The 18,316-nt window shown below is 38.4% G+C and overlaps 1 protein-coding gene across 1 annotated transcript in view; it reads left to right on the top strand.

Moving 5' to 3' along the window:
• Nucleotides 1-18,316, top strand: part of THEMIS (thymocyte selection associated) — an 80,394-nt gene that overhangs the window by 7,782 nt on the left and 54,296 nt on the right. Inside the window, exons 2-3 of the mRNA XM_026044060.1 lie at nucleotides 7,421-7,579; nucleotides 16,067-16,525. Of these exons, the coding sequence (XP_025899845.1) occupies nucleotides 7,421-7,579; nucleotides 16,067-16,525 (618 nt within the window). The remainder of the gene's footprint in view (nucleotides 1-7,420; nucleotides 7,580-16,066; nucleotides 16,526-18,316) is intronic.

Raw genomic sequence — 18,316 nt, 5'->3', positions numbered from 1 at the left:
AGGGTGTTTTCCTCCACGGCAACTCAGCACCAAACCTTCTTGGTGGATTTGCGCCCCAGACTCATCAAACCKGCAGCTTCTTCTTACTTAGGCATATGTTACCGAATGAAGCCCTAGCACACAGCCCAGCAAGCAGTTCTACTGCTTGGCAGGTGATTTACTCTAGCAATGTACTCTACCTGAGACTAGTGCTAGCCCTGGACTTCTGGAGCATCCTGGGGACACAGGGGAGCTAGGAAGTGGCAGATAAAAAACATACAGCTAGTTCATATTCTTTGTAGCCATTCTTACAGTCTAGGATTGGAGAGAGAAGCTGGAGGTGTGCTTCATGCTTTGCCTGTCTTTACAAATATGATTTTCAGCCTTTTTTTATCCGCCCAGCCCACAATGTTAGCTTGTTGTGGTGTGGAAAGTCCAGGATGCAGATTATCATCTTCAGTTCTCAAGAGATGGAGCGAAAAAAAAAAAAAAAAAAAAAAGAGAGAGAAAAGAAAAGAAAAAGTACCTTCTCAATGTCAGAAATTCACTGTTTAACCATAGAATAATCGTACTTACTGATAGAGGTAAGCAAGACTCTACTACCCACAACTTTGACATAGATTTATTTCTTGATAAAGAGCGCAAACTCTGAACAGTTCTCTTACCCCTAAATAATGCCTATAAAGAATGATATCTCTTTTAATGACAATAATTATAGGTACATTATGCCCTTCGTATTACTTTGAGAGCCTGCAGCAGCTTTAATACAACTCTGGTTTCAGCTGAACTGTGTTGTAGCAGAAGCAGACTATTGTAATTCTGAGTGACTGAATACTCCAGGGGGTCATGCCTCTTCATGAAAGCAGAACCATCTCACCAGCTACTGAAATGTAGTCACCTCTGATCTGGGAAGACAGCACCCATATGGGCAACCGATGACAACATAATAGTGGAGAAAGGAGTATTTAGAAAAGGACATTGGGACAAAGTTCTCCTCTTTCAAAACTTGTCGAGGCATCTTTCATCTGCTCGCAAAGCAGCCGGGTTCCTACTTCTTTGGATTGTCTTTCAAAGACTTCTCAGCCTGCCAACTGCAACGAATTCAGTGGGTACCACGGAGAGATAAAAGGCAGATATTTTTCCTTCAAGAATTCAAACTCGTAGGGCTAGGGAGTCAATGCCTAGAGCTTGGCCTGCAAAGCCATTTGGTTTTGTTAGGAGAAAAAGTTGGTCTTTGTTAGGAGAAGAAAAGAATCGGGGGTATTGCACCCTGTAGCAGAGAGACTATTAGACTGGGAGTCAGCCAGTCTGGATTCAATTCCAGCTCTGCTGAATGATCCTTTGCATGACCCTTGCCAGGTCTTTTGTCTTCATTGCATCTCTCTGCCTAGCTCTCCTTGCAAAAGTGCCTAGAGCTGTGTGAGCAAAGGGAGCTAGGTAGGAGTGATATATTACTACTATTTAGTCATGGACCTAATTTTGAGCCTTGCTTCCTATTGTCATCAGCAAAATGTTCACTCTTAATGCAGTCACTAAACACAGCTATGAGGAAAAGAAGAGACAATATTTACTTTTTCTCACTTATAAATATAACAAAAATGCTTTAAGTGCTTTTGTAATATTTATAAAATTATACAATTTTGTTTGCTATTCTACAGTGTATTATAAAATATTTATTTCAGTGGTATCTCATATGGTATTTCACATGAAGAATGATATGATCCATCTTGGGCATTCACTGTATTTATAATTCATATTGTTGTTTTTCATTAGAAAAAGACCCTTCTTGTATCTATAATGAGAAATAAATCAAATAAAGAAGAGCTTATAATAAGGATGAGAGTGTTGTAAAAGCTTAACATTTTAGGAAAGATGGAGGAAAAAGATACTGAACTGATTGTTATGGTTGCTTTGATGTGATCACAGCAGTTGCTAATATGGATTGTCAAACTAGAGATGAGCTTGTAAAAGGACATAAATGTGTTTTTTATTCAACAAAATAGCAATCCAAGAAAGGTGATTTCAGAGGCAACAAGCTCTTTAATTACAGCCTTCAGGGGCATTGTTTGATCACCATAAATATGATGCTTTATTCTAGGTTTTGCAAGAAATGAGAGTTTGTTTTGTTTTGTTTTGCTTTTGCATTATGTTTCATACATCTTTCTCAAATCAAAAACACTCAATCCTTAAGGTTACTGGATTTACATTTTCAGTGCATCTTACATTTTCTTTGTGGCTTAAATGGGAAAAACACTGGGAATTTATGTGCAACAAGAACTAAGTGCTCTAAAAGAACCATTTTAATTTTTATTTTGTTTTTAAATATATTGTATGTGGGGGTTCACATCACAGAGCTGAAGTAAAATATTTCAGATTTACACTGTTGCACAGCAGGTATGTTCAATACGTTTTAAGACTAATTATTCTGGCTTTTAATGGAAAGAGGATTTTTATTGTCCTTCTTGAAAACCATATAGTTTCCCTCCCTCTCTTTTAACAGCACAATATTTGCTGCAAATGCCTGGATGACAAATCACACAGGTAACGGTTTTCTTGTCTGAATGTAATCTTCATTGTACTATTCCAGGCAAACTGCCAACCAACGTCTGAAATCAGGGCTAAGGCAATCTAATTGCAGACAAATGTGTAATTACAATCAATACTATATGTACAATTGCACCTTCCAAAAATGAATCTGATCTTTAATGGCTTGCAGTTGCTTTAAAAAAAAAAAAAAATCTATCATTAGAAATGAGGTTTATGCAATCATCTTCTCGGACTGTTAAGCATCCTCCTCCCAACCTCTGACCCTTCTAAACTTTCTACCTCTTGGTCTGTTTGCAATGAATCTGATAAAGGAGGAAAGACCTTGAGAGACCTTGAATTAAGGCCCGTGAACCCATTTTAATTGGGTTGACATGACATGCATATATGTTGATAGACATATACTTATTAACGTAGATGCATACATATACATCTACCTATCTATCTGGTCATATATATAAGCATTGCTAAAGATAAGTTGTGTTTTTGGTTGGTCTTTGACTTTGCTAATTGATGGAAAATGTAGCAGTTACTCTGTGTTTCTACAAGCTGTCTAACTAGTTCCTCTTCTGGGCTGTGTTTTAGAATGAAAGGTATTTTCTTCTGACGATAAATCCTGATACTTGGGCACTCTCCACTTCTGTTCTGTTAAGAGCTTTTCTATCCCTTAGGAGACTCAAAACATACTTCCTAACTGCTTAATTCCCTTTCGCTTCCTGATAAGGCCAAAAATAAGGCTTTTATTTCTTTTTCCTTTTTAGATTAAAAAACATATTCTCTTTTCTTGAATTAGTACAAAGCAATATCTTTGCTTCTACCCACTGTCAGTGTATTTCCTGAATGGTAGGACACTCATCTCTTCTTGATTTTTTCTTATTCAAACTTTGACTTTTTAAGTTTTAATTTCAATATCACTTTTTTTTTTCCCTAGAAATGCTTTTAGATGCATGAAACATTTGATTTCTGCAGCAATGTTATGTTTTGTTCTTAATAAAGACTCTGAGATTTGGAGTGCTGCAAGAGCCCTGGCTGTCTATTCGGTGCACATTTTTTTAGTGACTTGTAGTTTGGCATTTATAATACATCTTTTTCTGAATGCAGTATCTTGGCCCTTAATGTTTGCAACAGAGCCTGCAGCTCCATGTAATGCTTTTTGTAGACTCCAGCTTGAATTCCATATGCTTATCTGCCTCAGGTACTTTATCTCTTTTATGAGTGCAGATTTCTCTTTTCTTGTGTATTTCACCCTTTTCTTGCAGTGTTTTAGATTCTTTGCCATTTCTACAGTGCCAAAMCCTCTATAGATCATTTTAAGTATATATTCATCCTCTGTAGATCATTTTAGGTATATATTTCTTGCATTTTGCAAATTCTAATTTCTTTGTCACAGAATAATTTTGAGATGGTTCAGTCATCTATTTTTGAGTGTTTGGCAAAGCTAGCCTCTTTTTATGGATACTGTCTGATTGACTCTTTAGTCCTGGACCTGTCAAAAACTGACTTTTTTTTTTTTTTTTTTTTTTTTTTTTTTTTTTTTGCTAGCTCTACTTACACTTTCTATTTTGTGGTGGAGCATAGGACTTCTCAAACTCTGTGTGGTACAATTTACAGTTAAACTATTGTTCCTGAGGAAAAGTAAATCAGATGAAAGTAGTAAGTCCTTCAGAACCAACCACAATCAGAAAAAAGGCCMTCTTCTGACTCTCGTTTTTATTTCTTCATGGTGCCACTCTGCTGCAGATACCGACCCAAGTAGTGGTTACATTTTCAATAATATGTTTCTACTCACATTACTGCTGTATTTGAAAGTTACTCAAAGCCAGTGAGGCCAYCCGAAGCCTGAATCTCTGTGTTCTTATGGATCAGCACTGCCTCACATGTAGATGCACAGCAGGTCTCTGCTGGATCGAGTGTAAGATTTGCAAACGACTGTCTAGCAAAGATGAAAGCAAACGTGCCTCGAGCCTGTAATTAGTCAAGGTAGTTACTTTTGGGTAGTAAATGGTTTCTAGGGCTCTATTTTCAAATGAGGCAATCTGGAGAAGCCAGCTGTAAATTTGCAATGAAAACAAAAAAAAAAACAAAAAAAAAAAAAAAAAAAAAAAAAAAAAGAGAGGGAGGAGATTCAAGAAGCAATGAACTATTTGAATACATTTTTGCAAATATTCATACAGGGGGCAAGAATACTGGAAAGCTTTGCTCATCTTTCCATGTTTCTAAAATGCAGAGTCCATCATACTAGGTCCTCTGAGATTCCCTCTGTCTAATTTAATACCACAGTTAGCTGTGATCTCTGTGCTGTGCCTGGTGTGAARAGAGAGGTACTTCAGCACAAAGCARTATTACCCTCTTCACAGCTGCTCAGTCCTCCCTCACTCTAACATGAAGTAACTATTGCACACACACTTTACAGACCGTCATAAAATATCCTATGGAGCTCGACCAAAGCCATGAGAACCACAATAATTCCTCATGTGTTTACTAGAGCAGCAGCCAGGCTGTTGATGGGAGCTGCAGCAGTATCCAGTGAAGATGGCTGAGTTAGTCAATGTGCAGGGACTAAAGAGAGAGCAAACCACTATGTAGTGTACTTACAGTAAGAAAAACAGATTGTTCTTTTATTAGTTAAGGTTTAGTAGCTCTCCTGGTTTTCTGCTTAGTAACAGCTGAAAGGCTGCATGAGCAATATGTTCTTTTACTTGAGTGTTGTTAGATTATGGGGGCAYGCAGGACATCTCAGTGCTAAACATCATGCTGATGTGTGAGTCACTAGCCCACTGGGGTACTTCAGGGTCCAAGTTCACTAATTCTCTTGGTCCCATCTGGAAGTCATAATAGGGAAACTTGAAGGTTGATGCTGCAACCTTCAGCCTGCCAAAAGCATCTGCCACATGACTTTTTGCCTAGGATCCCACTGAATTGTGGTGAAAGCTTTATCAGTACGTGTCTTCCTCAGAGGATTTATGGTGCCCATCTCAATTGCAAGAGAAATCCAGAGGCAACAAAAAGATTGCCTAAACATTTTTCCACAACAGAATAAACTTGGCAAATTCCTCATTGTAAATGGTACTCTACTTCCTATCTTGACACATACCTGTTGCCTGTGTGATCTTCCACTGAGGCTTTGAGGAAGATGCAAGAAAGGCCTACTAGAACAAAAGGAAGGRAAAATGAATTCATCCAAAGATGAAATGAAGAGAACCTGCTTCTTTTAGGCTTTTGTCAAAAATCACAGAATAACAGAATGACTGAGGTTGGAAGGGACCTCTAGAGAACATCCAATCCAACCGCCCTGATCAAGCAGGGTTACTCAGAGCATGTAGGGTGGCATCCAGGTGGGTTTGGAAGATTTCCAAAGAAGGAGACTCCGAAACCTCCCTGGGCAGCCCGTTCCAGGGCTCTGTCACCCTCGCAGTGAAGAAGTTCTCCCTCACATGCAGGTGGAACTGCCTGTGTTGCAACTTACATCCAATACCCCTTGTCCTRWCACTGRCCACCACTGAGTAGAGTTTGGCCCCATCTTCTTTACATTCTACCCTCAGGTATTTATACATATTTAAAAATGCAATTAGAGAAGGGACAAAATTAGCCTTTTAAAAAGTCTGGGGGAGGGAGAAATGAAAATGAGAAAAGAAAAATATATTCAAGCAGTTGAACATTAGTAGTAGAATGAACAAATATACATAGCTAAAAGTTAACAGTGGAAACAAGAAAAAGGTTTCTTACCACGAAGGAAATAAGTTTTGGACTGAGATTCCAAGCAGAATACTTTCAAATTGTCTCAGAAAGAGATTAATAAGTTCATGGAAGGAACTGCACAAAATCAGAAGAACTGATGCTGGMATTAAAGTTAACATTTAGGATGAGAGGCTTTCTGTGTTCGATTTAGTGCTATCTACAAATAGAATTGAAAGAAGACTTAATCCTCATGTGTTTGCTGCACTCTCCTTATATATAATTAATTAATCCCATTCCTCAAAGCTTTTGCTAATCTCCTGCAAGAGGCCAGAGAGAATTTTCCTTCTTCTGCATAACTTGGCTTTTGTTTTGATTTCRTTTTATTATCATTTATTTATTTATTTTTCCTTCCTTCTCTGAAACTGCAGAGACAATTGGCTACAGCTAGACCAGAAAAAAAGGACAGTACTTGGTAGGGTGAGCTGGCGTCCCAGGTCTCATTGGGGAAGTTTTTGAAATGATTCGGTTGCCTTGCTCATGTACTCAAAAATTAAACTTCTGAACCTTGCAGACAACAGAGGAACTTTTTTTGGTGAGGGCAGAACCAGCAGTTTCTAGGAGAGCTTTCTTCTGACACAGTGTGGGGCAGGGGCCACTTCCTAGGATTACCGCTGAGAAGTCATCAGCATTCGCATTTCTTGTGCATTCTTGAGGTTTCCTGTTGCTGTAGAAATTTCAAATCTTGATTGCATTTTGACATTTTTGATCTCCTTAAAGGCATCTCATAAGGTCCGTGCTTTTTATCTTTTGTTGCAATATGCTGTTTTCATTAGGATATGCGATGCCTTGAGCTGTTCCGAGGAACCTTTCCTGCCTCATCCTATTGCCTAGTGCTTTCCTGAGGCTGCCCTTGGTGACCCAGGCAGTTTCATGCTCTGAGTTGTTCTCTTCCAAAGTAATGTCTGAAATGCTCCTTATGCCAGTATGGAGACACGTATCTAAGAACAGTATGTATAGATGGCTAAGTTAGAGATCACTGAAGTCGCAAGATAGATTTGCTTGTGCCAGTAAGGAGGAAACCGAAAATCAGTTTATTTACTGAAGAATATTTCATACAGCTTTTTAAAAGTATTTTTGCTTTCATTCAAAGAGACAAAGATTCTTAAAAGTTTGGGGTAAGCTGAATATCACTTTTCTCTCCTTTTGTATTTCTTTGCAGGCTCCATCTATGAAATGTTTGGAAATGAATGCTGCCTGTCAACAGGAGAAGTGATTAAAGTTATTGGATTCAAAATTAATAAGCTCATAGCAAGTATCTGTGAGAATAATGAAGACAGCCAGATTTCAGCCAAAGTGGAATTACCACTGAATTTTCCTGGTATTGTATTTCATGAATACATGTTTCTGAGGAATTATAACCCTGATTAATCACCTTTGTTCATTTTATTGATTTGCTGTCTCAAATGATATTTGTCTGAGCTTACAGCTCAACTGTCAAGGACGTAATTTTACTGGATTGCACGAGACACAATTCATTTTTAAATTTCGGCTTTCTTATGGTTCTCTTTCCTGCCTGGATAGAACTTATGATTGTTAAAATTTTAAGTAGTAATGTTTTCTGCACTTCAGAACTTAAATTTGAGAGCCATAAAAGCATCTTTTCAGTTAGTGGAGACTTTGGTGAACTTCGAGCTGAAGTTTTACTTGTTGGGTGCTCAAACTCTAAGTTATTTAATATTGATGCGTTATTACTTTACTGTTCTGAATGTAAAATATTTTAAGTACTTAATTATATTTTGTTTTTATTTTAAATTTTAAATTTTAAATTTTAAATTTTAAATTTTAAATTTTATTTCAAATGGCCAAAGTGGCTGGTCCATGCCTGGGAACAAGATTAGGGGAAAGCATATATTTTGGAGTTTTTCTTCTGCTGTAAAAATCCCAGGTTATTCTGCAGAGAAGTCCCAAGATGGTCATTATTTGGAGACTGGACCTGAAATTTGGCCTCTGGTATTGACTTGATATTTAAGACATGTCTTCCTCTGTTCACGTGGCCTTGTTAGGGAGAACTGGCCAAAAACTGCATTTTTGGCAACTCATACATGTAATTCATTTTATTTTTCAATTCTGCTTTCATCTGAACTCTTCTGTGATTAGGGCCCAGTATGTTTTAAAAAGGAAAGTGACTGAATTGCAGAGGGGGAAGCACTGGAGTCTGTGTGTGTGTGTGTGTGCGTGTGTGCGTGTGTGTGTGTGCGCGCGTATGTTGAGGATGGGAGGAATGTGATGGGAGGTTAGAAAATTGTTAAGATTTGACTTGGATTTGGGAGCAGGGAAGAAGGATAAAGCCTTGACATACATAGAGATGGGACTGGAAATGGAAGCAAAGCTGGGAATTTGCATTCCAGGGAGACTATAACCCCCCTAAGAATAGATATGTACAGGATTTCCTGTGCTAGGAGAGCTGAAGAGAGTCCTGGATCCTCCAGGTGAGAAGGCTGGAGCTGAGGGAAGCTAGGGCTTGAGGATGGCACCTGGGCAGGATGGCGGCTCCAAGGGAAGCAGTGAGATGCTCACAGATGGGCTATGCAGGGAAAGGGTGCAAGTCATGCCTCTGCAGTCCCTGAGGCAGTTTGCAGGATGCCAAATTATGGGATTTCATGGTGAGAGGGATGTGCTTTTTTTTTTTTTTTTTTTTTTTTTACACAGTAAATTACATGCAGACATAGGAAAGTAAGTAGCAGTAATAGTAATGCTAGAAAAATATTCAGATATTCAGAAGATGGCATCTGTCAGAGAAAGGTTATCTGTGCAAGGGAGACAGTCAAGATCTGTAGGAAATAGTGGAGAACTCCCAGATCATTATTTGCCTGCAAGTCCATGTCACACTTGCTGCCCACTTCTGCTGCACCTTCTGCAACAAATGAGATGGGGATCTGAAAGATGACAAGGGTTTTCACTACCTCACTCTGATTCAGTCCCAAACCACAGTCTAGATAGTGCACTAAGGCAGCACTAATATAGAAAAAAAAAGTAGCTCATAAAGATTTAATTAATACTGTATTGCAATGGGTGCATATAGGAGGCTATATTAAGTCTTCATAGGGAAGCATAATATAGATATCTGCTAATGTTTGACATGTACCTTGGCATAACTGCTTGACTTCATAAGGTCATTGGTGTTCTTCTAATATACTGCTATAAATATGAGGACATGTGCATATATATTGCTTAGATTATGCCAGTATCCAAACTGTTACATGCATTTACATGCATTTTTGCACAGGAAGGCAAGATCTACTTCTAGACCCAAATAAAAACACATGTTTTTGCACTATGTAAAAACACATAGGAGTTCACAATTTCATCTGAATTCCACAGGAAAACTACTTATGTTATGCCTTCATTTTCCATCTTCAAAATACAAATTTATCCCTGAAGTAATCCTATGCATCATTTTCCCAGTTTCCCAGCAGATCTTCACTTTACTTTCACGTTCCCTTATTCTGTAAATCAGAAACATTTGTATGACCATTTATTAAAAAGGTTTTTCTTTTAGAATAAGTGCCATTTTCAAGCACTGATAGGGCTCAGGTGTCACAATCAAAACCATTTTAATTATTTGTGGCTATCTAGAGATATTAAAGGACTGCTATTTTGTGAACTCTCTATATACTTTGCATTTTTCTGGAATTCTAAGCTTCTTTGCTATTATTAAAATTTATTCCATCACTATTGGAGGTTATATTCAAACCCTTGATTGGCAGGAGTTTGAACACTAGAATCCTAAAACATCCAATGTAATTGAGTGATAATAGTAATCCTACATTTATTAATGTTGAATCTCCTGAATTTTAGGAGAGAGTGACTTGTCATTTCAAATGCTTCACCTTGATGATTCTGGATTTGTTGGCATTTAACTGATCTGGTTCACAGTTTGTCCTATCAAGCACATATTCAAATTCAGTGTAAGCACTGCAGTTTGCATGCATGCCTACAAACTTTCACAACTAGTATTATAGAAACTTGGGTATTCCTTTCTACACTAACTTATTTCACCAGAAGTATAAACTCAGGGTGCAGTTTGCTAAAATTGATTATTACTGTCCTATCAATAGCTAGTATTGAAGAGCAGCACTGAAGAGAGTAATAATATCACTTTTTATCAGCCCAATAAGGAACACCATTGTCTCTGTTTCTCTTGACTGTTCTTTACAAGGAAAAATTGCCCTCCTCGGGTATGGGAATTTTTTTTTTAGCTTAATCTCTTTATTAAAGCTGATTTATGTTAACTTTAATAACTTTATTAATACTTTGATAACTTTTTTGCAATTATGATCTGGGTGAAACATAATACTAGCTTGCTGCTGGCTTGCTTCCTCTCTAGAACAAAACACAGAACGGAATCAAAGTTGGCTTTTTTAACACTGTCACTGACTGACTTCAGTAAAAATTGTGTCTGTAGCACTCTGGCACTGTATTTACATTGTACTTAGAGTGTTCTCTTGCCAATGCTGATGTAAAGAAATCTTTTGTTTTAATGTTATTTTCCATTTCCTTTATTGTGAGTTATCAATTCCATCAAATGGGCCGATTTATCCTTTCACTATGTGCATGCTGGCATAAATAAGCAACAATTCTATTTAGGTTACACTAGGATAACATCTATGTGAGAGAAGAACTGGGCTCATTGGCTTTAAACAAACCTTTCTCTTTGTCTTTTTGAACATATTTGCAATCTACAGAATTCCTTTTTTTTTCTGCTCTGGCAAATCAGATTCTAGATAAAGGCCTAATCTGGGTTTTGAATTAGAGAAATCACTGCAACTGCAAATTCACTATCTATGTTATTTCATTTTAGTCTCATTCTAATAATTTGTTCTTTTTTGTTCTTTTCCATGCTTCAGAGGGCCAGGCTATTCTTTCTGTGCAGGCTATTCTTTGTGTGTTCATACACTGGACCAAAAAAAAAAAAAAAAAAAAAAACAAGAAATACTATTATTTTACCTACTTCAGTACTTCAATATCTGCATTTAAAAGAATTTTGAATCACAATTTTCCCTACTAGCAAGTTTGCAGAAACAGGTAATTTATACACCTTAACTGTGTACTAGCACAAATGATTTCTTTTTGTTTTATATAATCCTTGTTCTGCAAAACCCTTGCTGGATTCTCTGTTTTCTGAGACCTATGACAATTGTTGCTGCTCATTACTACATGATCTCCCGAATATATAGCTGAGCACTGTTGTCCCTTTGAGCTATCAGCTTTCATGAGCCACAAGACAGGAGACCTGTCTGTAGACATGCATCACACAAGCAGAATTTTTATTAGACCATAGAAAGTTTCTTCTGTGAGTTAAAATGCTGTCAACCTGAAGGAACCCACCTGCAGCTGGCAGAGTAAAATGTCAAGGCAAGGGTGATGTCTACTACGCTGCTTTTTGGATGGTGAAGGAGGGATGGTAAGGAGCTGGAGAGGGCCAAAGGCTCCAAAGATTTGCCTTTCTTCCTTTGAGCTTCACATCAGCATGGTGGACACTGACTGGGAAGGTAGTGGAGAAAAAAAATCTGGGGAGAAGATAAAGGACATATAGTGGTGATAGCAAGATGTCAGCCTTGAGAGAGGATGGGAAGAGGATGATGCTGGAGCAGAGGAAAGGGAAGAGGGAGGGCAGTGGGCATAAGAGAAAAGAAGAACAGCAATCAAGTCAGCTCCAAAGAGTTTGGGAACTGAGCTTTTTCACTTTTTCATTTTTTTTTTTTTTTAACTACAGAAACTAGTAGTGTAGGACAAGTTCTTTTTTTCTGCTTTTTTTTCCTTGAAAACTACGAGGTGATGCTTACTGCTGTTTATTTTGGAGGGGAGTGGGGGCAGGAAGGAGAAAATAAGAGAATGAAAAGGAGAGTCCTCTTCCTCAGTACTCTAACTGAGACTGAAAATGGGAAGTCTATAACAGTACAGGGTGGTACACTTTGTAGCTATGTAAGCAGTATGAGAGCCACAAGTTACTCTGTGAAAAGGTGTTTGCCAGAACAATGCTTTGCCATAGGACTAAATGGGTGATCCTCAGAGATTCTTTTCTTTTCCATACCAACAGAAATTACTTTTCTCAACATCTCAGCCCCCGCTCCTCTCTTCATTACATTTATATACATCAATGCTTAGAACCTTTTCTGGAAGCTAGCTTTGAGACTAATTATCATATTACCTTACCTACTGAAACGCTACTAGGTGTATTTATGTCAGTATTATGTGTGCATAGTTGTTCCTGACTCTCTCCATATTTTTCCCAAAACCACTGGTCAATGATGAGCCTTGGTTGCAGATCATACTATGTTTAGAAAGCAGATCTACGTGAGCAATAATGCCAACTCTAAATATGCCACATGGAACTTTTTCCAGATTCACTTTATCCCTCTACATCTAGTTCTCAAATGCCCACCCAACTCTCTCAGAAAAGTCTAAGTGAATTTAATTAAGTCATTCACTTTATGATTTATGAAAGAGAAAAAAAAATATTTTTGTTTGACCTCAAAATGTCCAAACTCAAGCATCTCAAACTTACCATATGTTTCCTAGTCCAGACGATTMTTCATTATGTTAGGTTTGGAAATCATTTGATTTTGTAATTTGATTCATAATGACTTTTGTGAGGTTCAGAATAGTTACAGAAAACAGTTTTTAAAGGCATTTCCCCATGAAAAATAAATAAAAACTTCAAGGAGGGTATTTGTGGGCAGACCGCATGGCAGATTTCAATTGCTAGTTAGGAAGCACAGGAACTTTCACCCATCATGACGGAGTAACTTTTTACATATTCACCTCTTATCTGCAGAGGGAGAAACATATGGAACTTTACATACCCATAAGCAAAAACAGGTGGCTCTTTGGTGCCACCTATTCCTATGCTCATCAACAGAGAAGCTCACTCTGCAGGGCCGCGTGGTTCTTTGGTTGCCTGTGCAAGCATTCTGTTACTGAAATGAAGAAAAGCAGTGGAATGGGAGGGGAAGAATTTTCTGCTCCCCATGCTGACAAAGATGGCCTGGGTCTAAGAGGATCATCAGTTGTGTAGTTTTGTGTGGGACCTGATGATTACACTTCCATATGAGGGCTGCTTTCCAGTTGCGGCTGCTCATCAGTTTGCTGCTGATTTCACTGCCTTCCAAATAGCTCATTTGTCCCAGGGAAATCAGTAGAGCCAGAGTCTAGTGTCAAACTCCCAGAGGAAAGGAGTGTTTCTCATACCTGTGCATTCCCAAATAGTCTCAACTGCAAATGTTTTTTTCATGTGACTTTTTAACAAACTTCTGGATGTTTTCTAGGGGCAGTAGGCATGCTTCTATCTGGTAAATGTGTAAAAATAGTTCTTGCTTTCGGGACCCTTCGTGTATATTTTGAACACATATTTTTAATGAAGAGTTTTCCTATGCCATTTCTTCCAGCACTGCCAGCATGACATTCGGACATTGTTCAGGGAATGTTTTCCTTTCCACCACTTTGGTTTATCATCAGGATGTTGTCATTAATATTTTGTAAATGCTGATGAGCCAAGCTTGTCTTGATCTGCATTGGCTGCTCTGATGATTAGGTCTGGGGAAGCTAGCTTACTTTCTCAAAATGATACTAAAAACAGTTGTCAGAAATGTTAAGCAGACTGGCGAGAATAAAATGGGTATTTAAGTAAGTTGTGCCTGTGTAGTTACATTCATGGACGCAGCTTTGCTGCAACCCAGATAAAAACTGGAGTCTTTTCCATAGTGCTGCCATAAGGACGTATGTGTAGAGGATATATCTGCACAAGCATTCTCATTTCCCATAGGATAAGTTAATTATCATGAAGACATGTGAGGCACTAAACTGTGGAAAGCAGTTACATAGGTACAACTAGTGACTATTTCAGCAGTAAATCAAAGAAGTGGTTACTGTTCAGGCTGTTGACGAGTGTGGTCAGAGCTGGTCACCGCAATGACAAGTGGTCTCGTGGGATACCTAGAACCCACCATGACCAGCCTGGTGCTAAGTTCCGCTAAAAGCTCTTCAGCACACGAAATCTTAACGGTATCTCCTTTAGCAACAAAGGTGCAAGACATGAATGCAGCAGTTTCTGTTGCAGTGGATCTAGGACCACAGTGATTCTGTGACGAAAAAAAATGGTTGTTATAGTGGAAGGCATAGTTTGATGCAACTTGGTTTTAGGAATATAAATCTGTGAAGCCGCAGTTGAAGAAGCCCCTGTGTGTAGGCCCCTCGGTTGTGTTGATACAATGTTGTGTTTCTGTGGTACAGGTGAAAAGGAACCAGTCTGACAGAAAAGAAGCAGTCTGGAGGTTATATTTTTAACCACAGCAATTTCCTAACCTAATTTGTTGAGCAGTCACTCAGTTAAGGGAAGTATACTGTACTCTTTTATCACAGAGTCACAGAATGGTTGAGGTTGGAAGGGACCTCTAGAGATCATCTAGTCCAACCCCTTGCTCCAGCAGGGACATCCAGAGCACGGGGTACAGGGCGGCATCCAGACGGGCTTTGAAGTTCTCCAGAGAAGGAGACTCCACAACCTYCCTGGGCAGCCTGTTCCAGGGCTCTGTCACTCCCACAGTGAAGTTCTTCCTCAGTGTTGGAACTTGTAGCCCTTGCCCTATGTCCTATCACTGGCCACCACTGAGAAGAGTTTGGTCCCGTCCTCCATACATTCTCCCCTCAGGTACTTAYGCTCTGTAGGAGGCAAAAATGTGGAGCAGCAGCACCCAGGGGTTTCTGGCCATTTGGCTTTCAGGGAGGGAGGGAGGGAAAAAATACCATGAATGTCCATTAAGAGGTTGTCTTTGACACTGTAGCTTGTGACCACCCTGGCTTGCAAACTTGGCCTAGGAATAACCTCTGCATTCAGTTATATTCCTTAGGAAGAGAGGCTGACTCCATGACCATGCAGGAAGGCTACAATATAATTCCAGGTGGCAGCAATCACACCACTGTGCCCTGGGAAGGAGACAGCTTAATCATCCAGCTCTGCCAAGCCCCGCTGTTTAGTCCTCTAAACTGTCTACTTCATCTTCCTCTGTGGAAACGCTCATACAAATACAGATATGTACACATTCCTCTGGCTGGGTGGACTCTTAATGAGACAGCTCCATGGTGCATGATTAACATGAAATAATAATGTCTCTAGGGGCTAGGGAAGCCCAGATGTATCTTTGACACTGCAGTTCTTCAGCACTTTAACTGTCTTGGGAGAGTCACCCTGCTCCTGTGGCCAAACTATGAATTACTCCATCTGCTTGTCTGGGCTATCAGTTGTGCTAAAATCAAGTTCTTTYATTCATTCTTGTCTATATGTGTTATTTTTCTTGCATGTGCTATTTCTTTAAGCATATTTGGTCTAGGAATACCCAGTGTACATGTGTAAGTGCAGGTAGGATAGATTTTTAGAGAACAACTTTATCTTGCATTTCACTGATCATATTAGCAYTACTCTTCCTCATATTGTGTCTACATTTATTTCTTTAAGGCTGCTTTCCTGAGAAGACAGATAGGAATTTGAGATAATTTGTCCTTTTTTTTTTTTGCAGTAGCAAAGAATCTAACTTTTTTTTTTTTTCTTTTTATCATGGATGTAAACAAGTCAGAGTTTTTTTCATTGCAGAGTAGAAAGGGCTAATTCCAGCAATTCACATTTTGTATCACACAGTTGATTTTATGCTGTATCACACAGTTTTGACTTTATAGAGTCACACTTCTAGCAATAAAATTATCAGCCACAAATTATTTAATATGCTCTGATGACCATTCACAATATAAATTATGGCACGGCTTTGTACTTTTTTTTTTCCCCTTTTATAACTCAACCTTTCCATTTTAGGTCTTTATAAGGTTGTAGCTGATAAAACTCCGTACCTCAGCATTGAAGAAATTACACGAAAAGTCTCTATTGGGCCAACACGATTTGGTCATCCATCTTTCTACTGCACTGAGGATATAAAATTGGCAAACCTCACCATCAAACGTGGTGAGCACATCACCTTCARCTCTCTGGAGGAGGTCAATGGAACAATGGCAGTGAACTGTGGCGTGGTCAGAAATAACCTGTCCCACTCCTTTACTTTGCCCCTTTCGCAAGAAGGAAAATTCTATGAATGTGAAGATGACCAGATATACACCCTGAAAGAGATTGCAGAATGGAAAATTCCTAAGAGCAGAAACCGGACTGTGAAACTTTCCAATACTTTACGCGTGTGGGACTCCTCTAACCCACTTCCTGAGAATTTTGGTGGCTACTTGATTCTCACGCCTGTCTATGAAGTAAAGGCAGTAATGAAATGTAAGTAAGAACCAGTTCCTCATGATAAGAATTTTCTTAATCAAACACAGGTTGTTCAGAATTCAGTTTCAGGCGGGGATCATTTTGGCTAAGAATTCCTGAATCATGTTTGCCGCTGCTGCTAGTTTCAARATTGTAAAACATAAAAATAATATTACAATTTGGTTCCTCTACTATCCCATAGTTTCTTTGTATTTCTTTCTCTTGCTATTTTATTGATACTARTATCACAACAATTAAATTGTATTTGAAAGGAAAATATGCTGCCAAGTGAAAAGCAGGCTTAGGAATACAGYTCAGTTCTCAGATTTTCTTACTTCAAATTTCTGACTTTGACCATGGAGAAGTCATTTGGCCATTTAGGACTCTGGCTAGCAATTGGAGAATAGAAATAGATATACATGTTGTAACAGAGGCTGGTTTTGAACTACATTTCATTTCTCAGACTGCTGCAGAAAGTTTCCCCATTACAGAAAGAAATGTCGATAGAATGTAAACAGAAAGACTCATGGACAATTTCTGAAACCTCTGGCTTTGAGGAAAAGGGAATGAATTAGAAAAGCACTATCCTTAAGAGCTGCGATTTGTGTACGCATTTAAAAAAAAAAAAAAAAAGGAAAAGAAAAAGAACTACTGTTTTGACCAYGAGAAGCAAACACTGTTCTATTTTGTTCCTACCGAAAAAGCCCACGCTGCTGGGTTCTGTTCTTTGCAATGTTTATACCTATGCCTATTTATGAGAATAAAATCAGAAGGTAGGCAAGGGTATGAACACAGCAAGATGCTCCTGAGTTAGGGTGGCTTGAAGAGCTGAGCAGCAGTAATGAGCCATGTGTGCATGCACAGCCTACCCTCATTGAGTGCAAAAAAACTGCTTAAGCCAAAAAGTTTGACCTTGCTTCTGAGACTGAGGGCAGCCTAGGCAGTAGATGGAAATTTGTAACCCTTCTGCTTTTCTGTGCACTCATACTGGTAAGGTTTGCATGATAGGAACTTAGCTTTTGGGTAGATTTTGCTGCTCATTTTCTTTACTACAAGTATGTTAGGCAGCTCTATAGAAACAAAATTGTATTACTAATATTCATCAGGATATTAAGCAGGAATCTTTTCACACTGGAGATTTTCCTGAGGAATGACATATGTAATTGGATACAGTAAACACATCCACACAAGTTGCTGAATGCTTTTCCTGAGATATTGCACTGTGTCTGTTTTTCTTATCAGAATCAATGTGCAAATTTGGAAAGTACAATTTAATGGATTAAAATACTTAGTTTTTCCAGTCCTGCAACTGGATCAACTTAAGTGTATCCTTATGCCCTCTTAGCAGCTATAGGTGCTGGAGTACTAAAAATTCATTAAATATTTCTTTCTTTTTTTTTTCTCTTTTCTCAAAGTGTCTTATAGTTATTTAAGAATTTTAAAGAATAAAAAGTAGGAACAAAATATTGGYTTATGGTACTGCAAGAAAATGTGATTCCAGGTTATAATATACACTGTGTGCACATCTAAGTAATATAAGTCTTAATGAAGAGGATCACTAAATAATATTTGCCTGTTAAATTTTATTGTCCTGGTCAGTGATCTGTGATGTCACTGATCTGGATCCAAAGTCTTAAACAAGCTTTAATTACATGGTCAGTTTTGTGCTTGGAAATTTTGCATCCAAAGTTTTGCTGTGATAAAGGAGTTGTTGTTCCCTTGTTGTCAGATCATTAAATGTGGTGGCTTGGTTCTGACAGTGAGTAAAACCAGATGCCTCAGAAAAAGATGCAACGGTTCAACAGAAGA

Source organism: Nothoprocta perdicaria, unplaced genomic scaffold (assembly GCF_003342845.1).
Source record: "Nothoprocta perdicaria isolate Ctin4 unplaced genomic scaffold, notPer1 scaffold_349, whole genome shotgun sequence".
In the NCBI taxonomy this organism is placed as follows: domain Eukaryota; kingdom Metazoa; phylum Chordata; class Aves; order Tinamiformes; family Tinamidae; genus Nothoprocta; species Nothoprocta perdicaria.
Note: the sequence above shows the minus strand (reverse complement) of the source record. Positions and strands in the feature narration are given on the sequence as shown.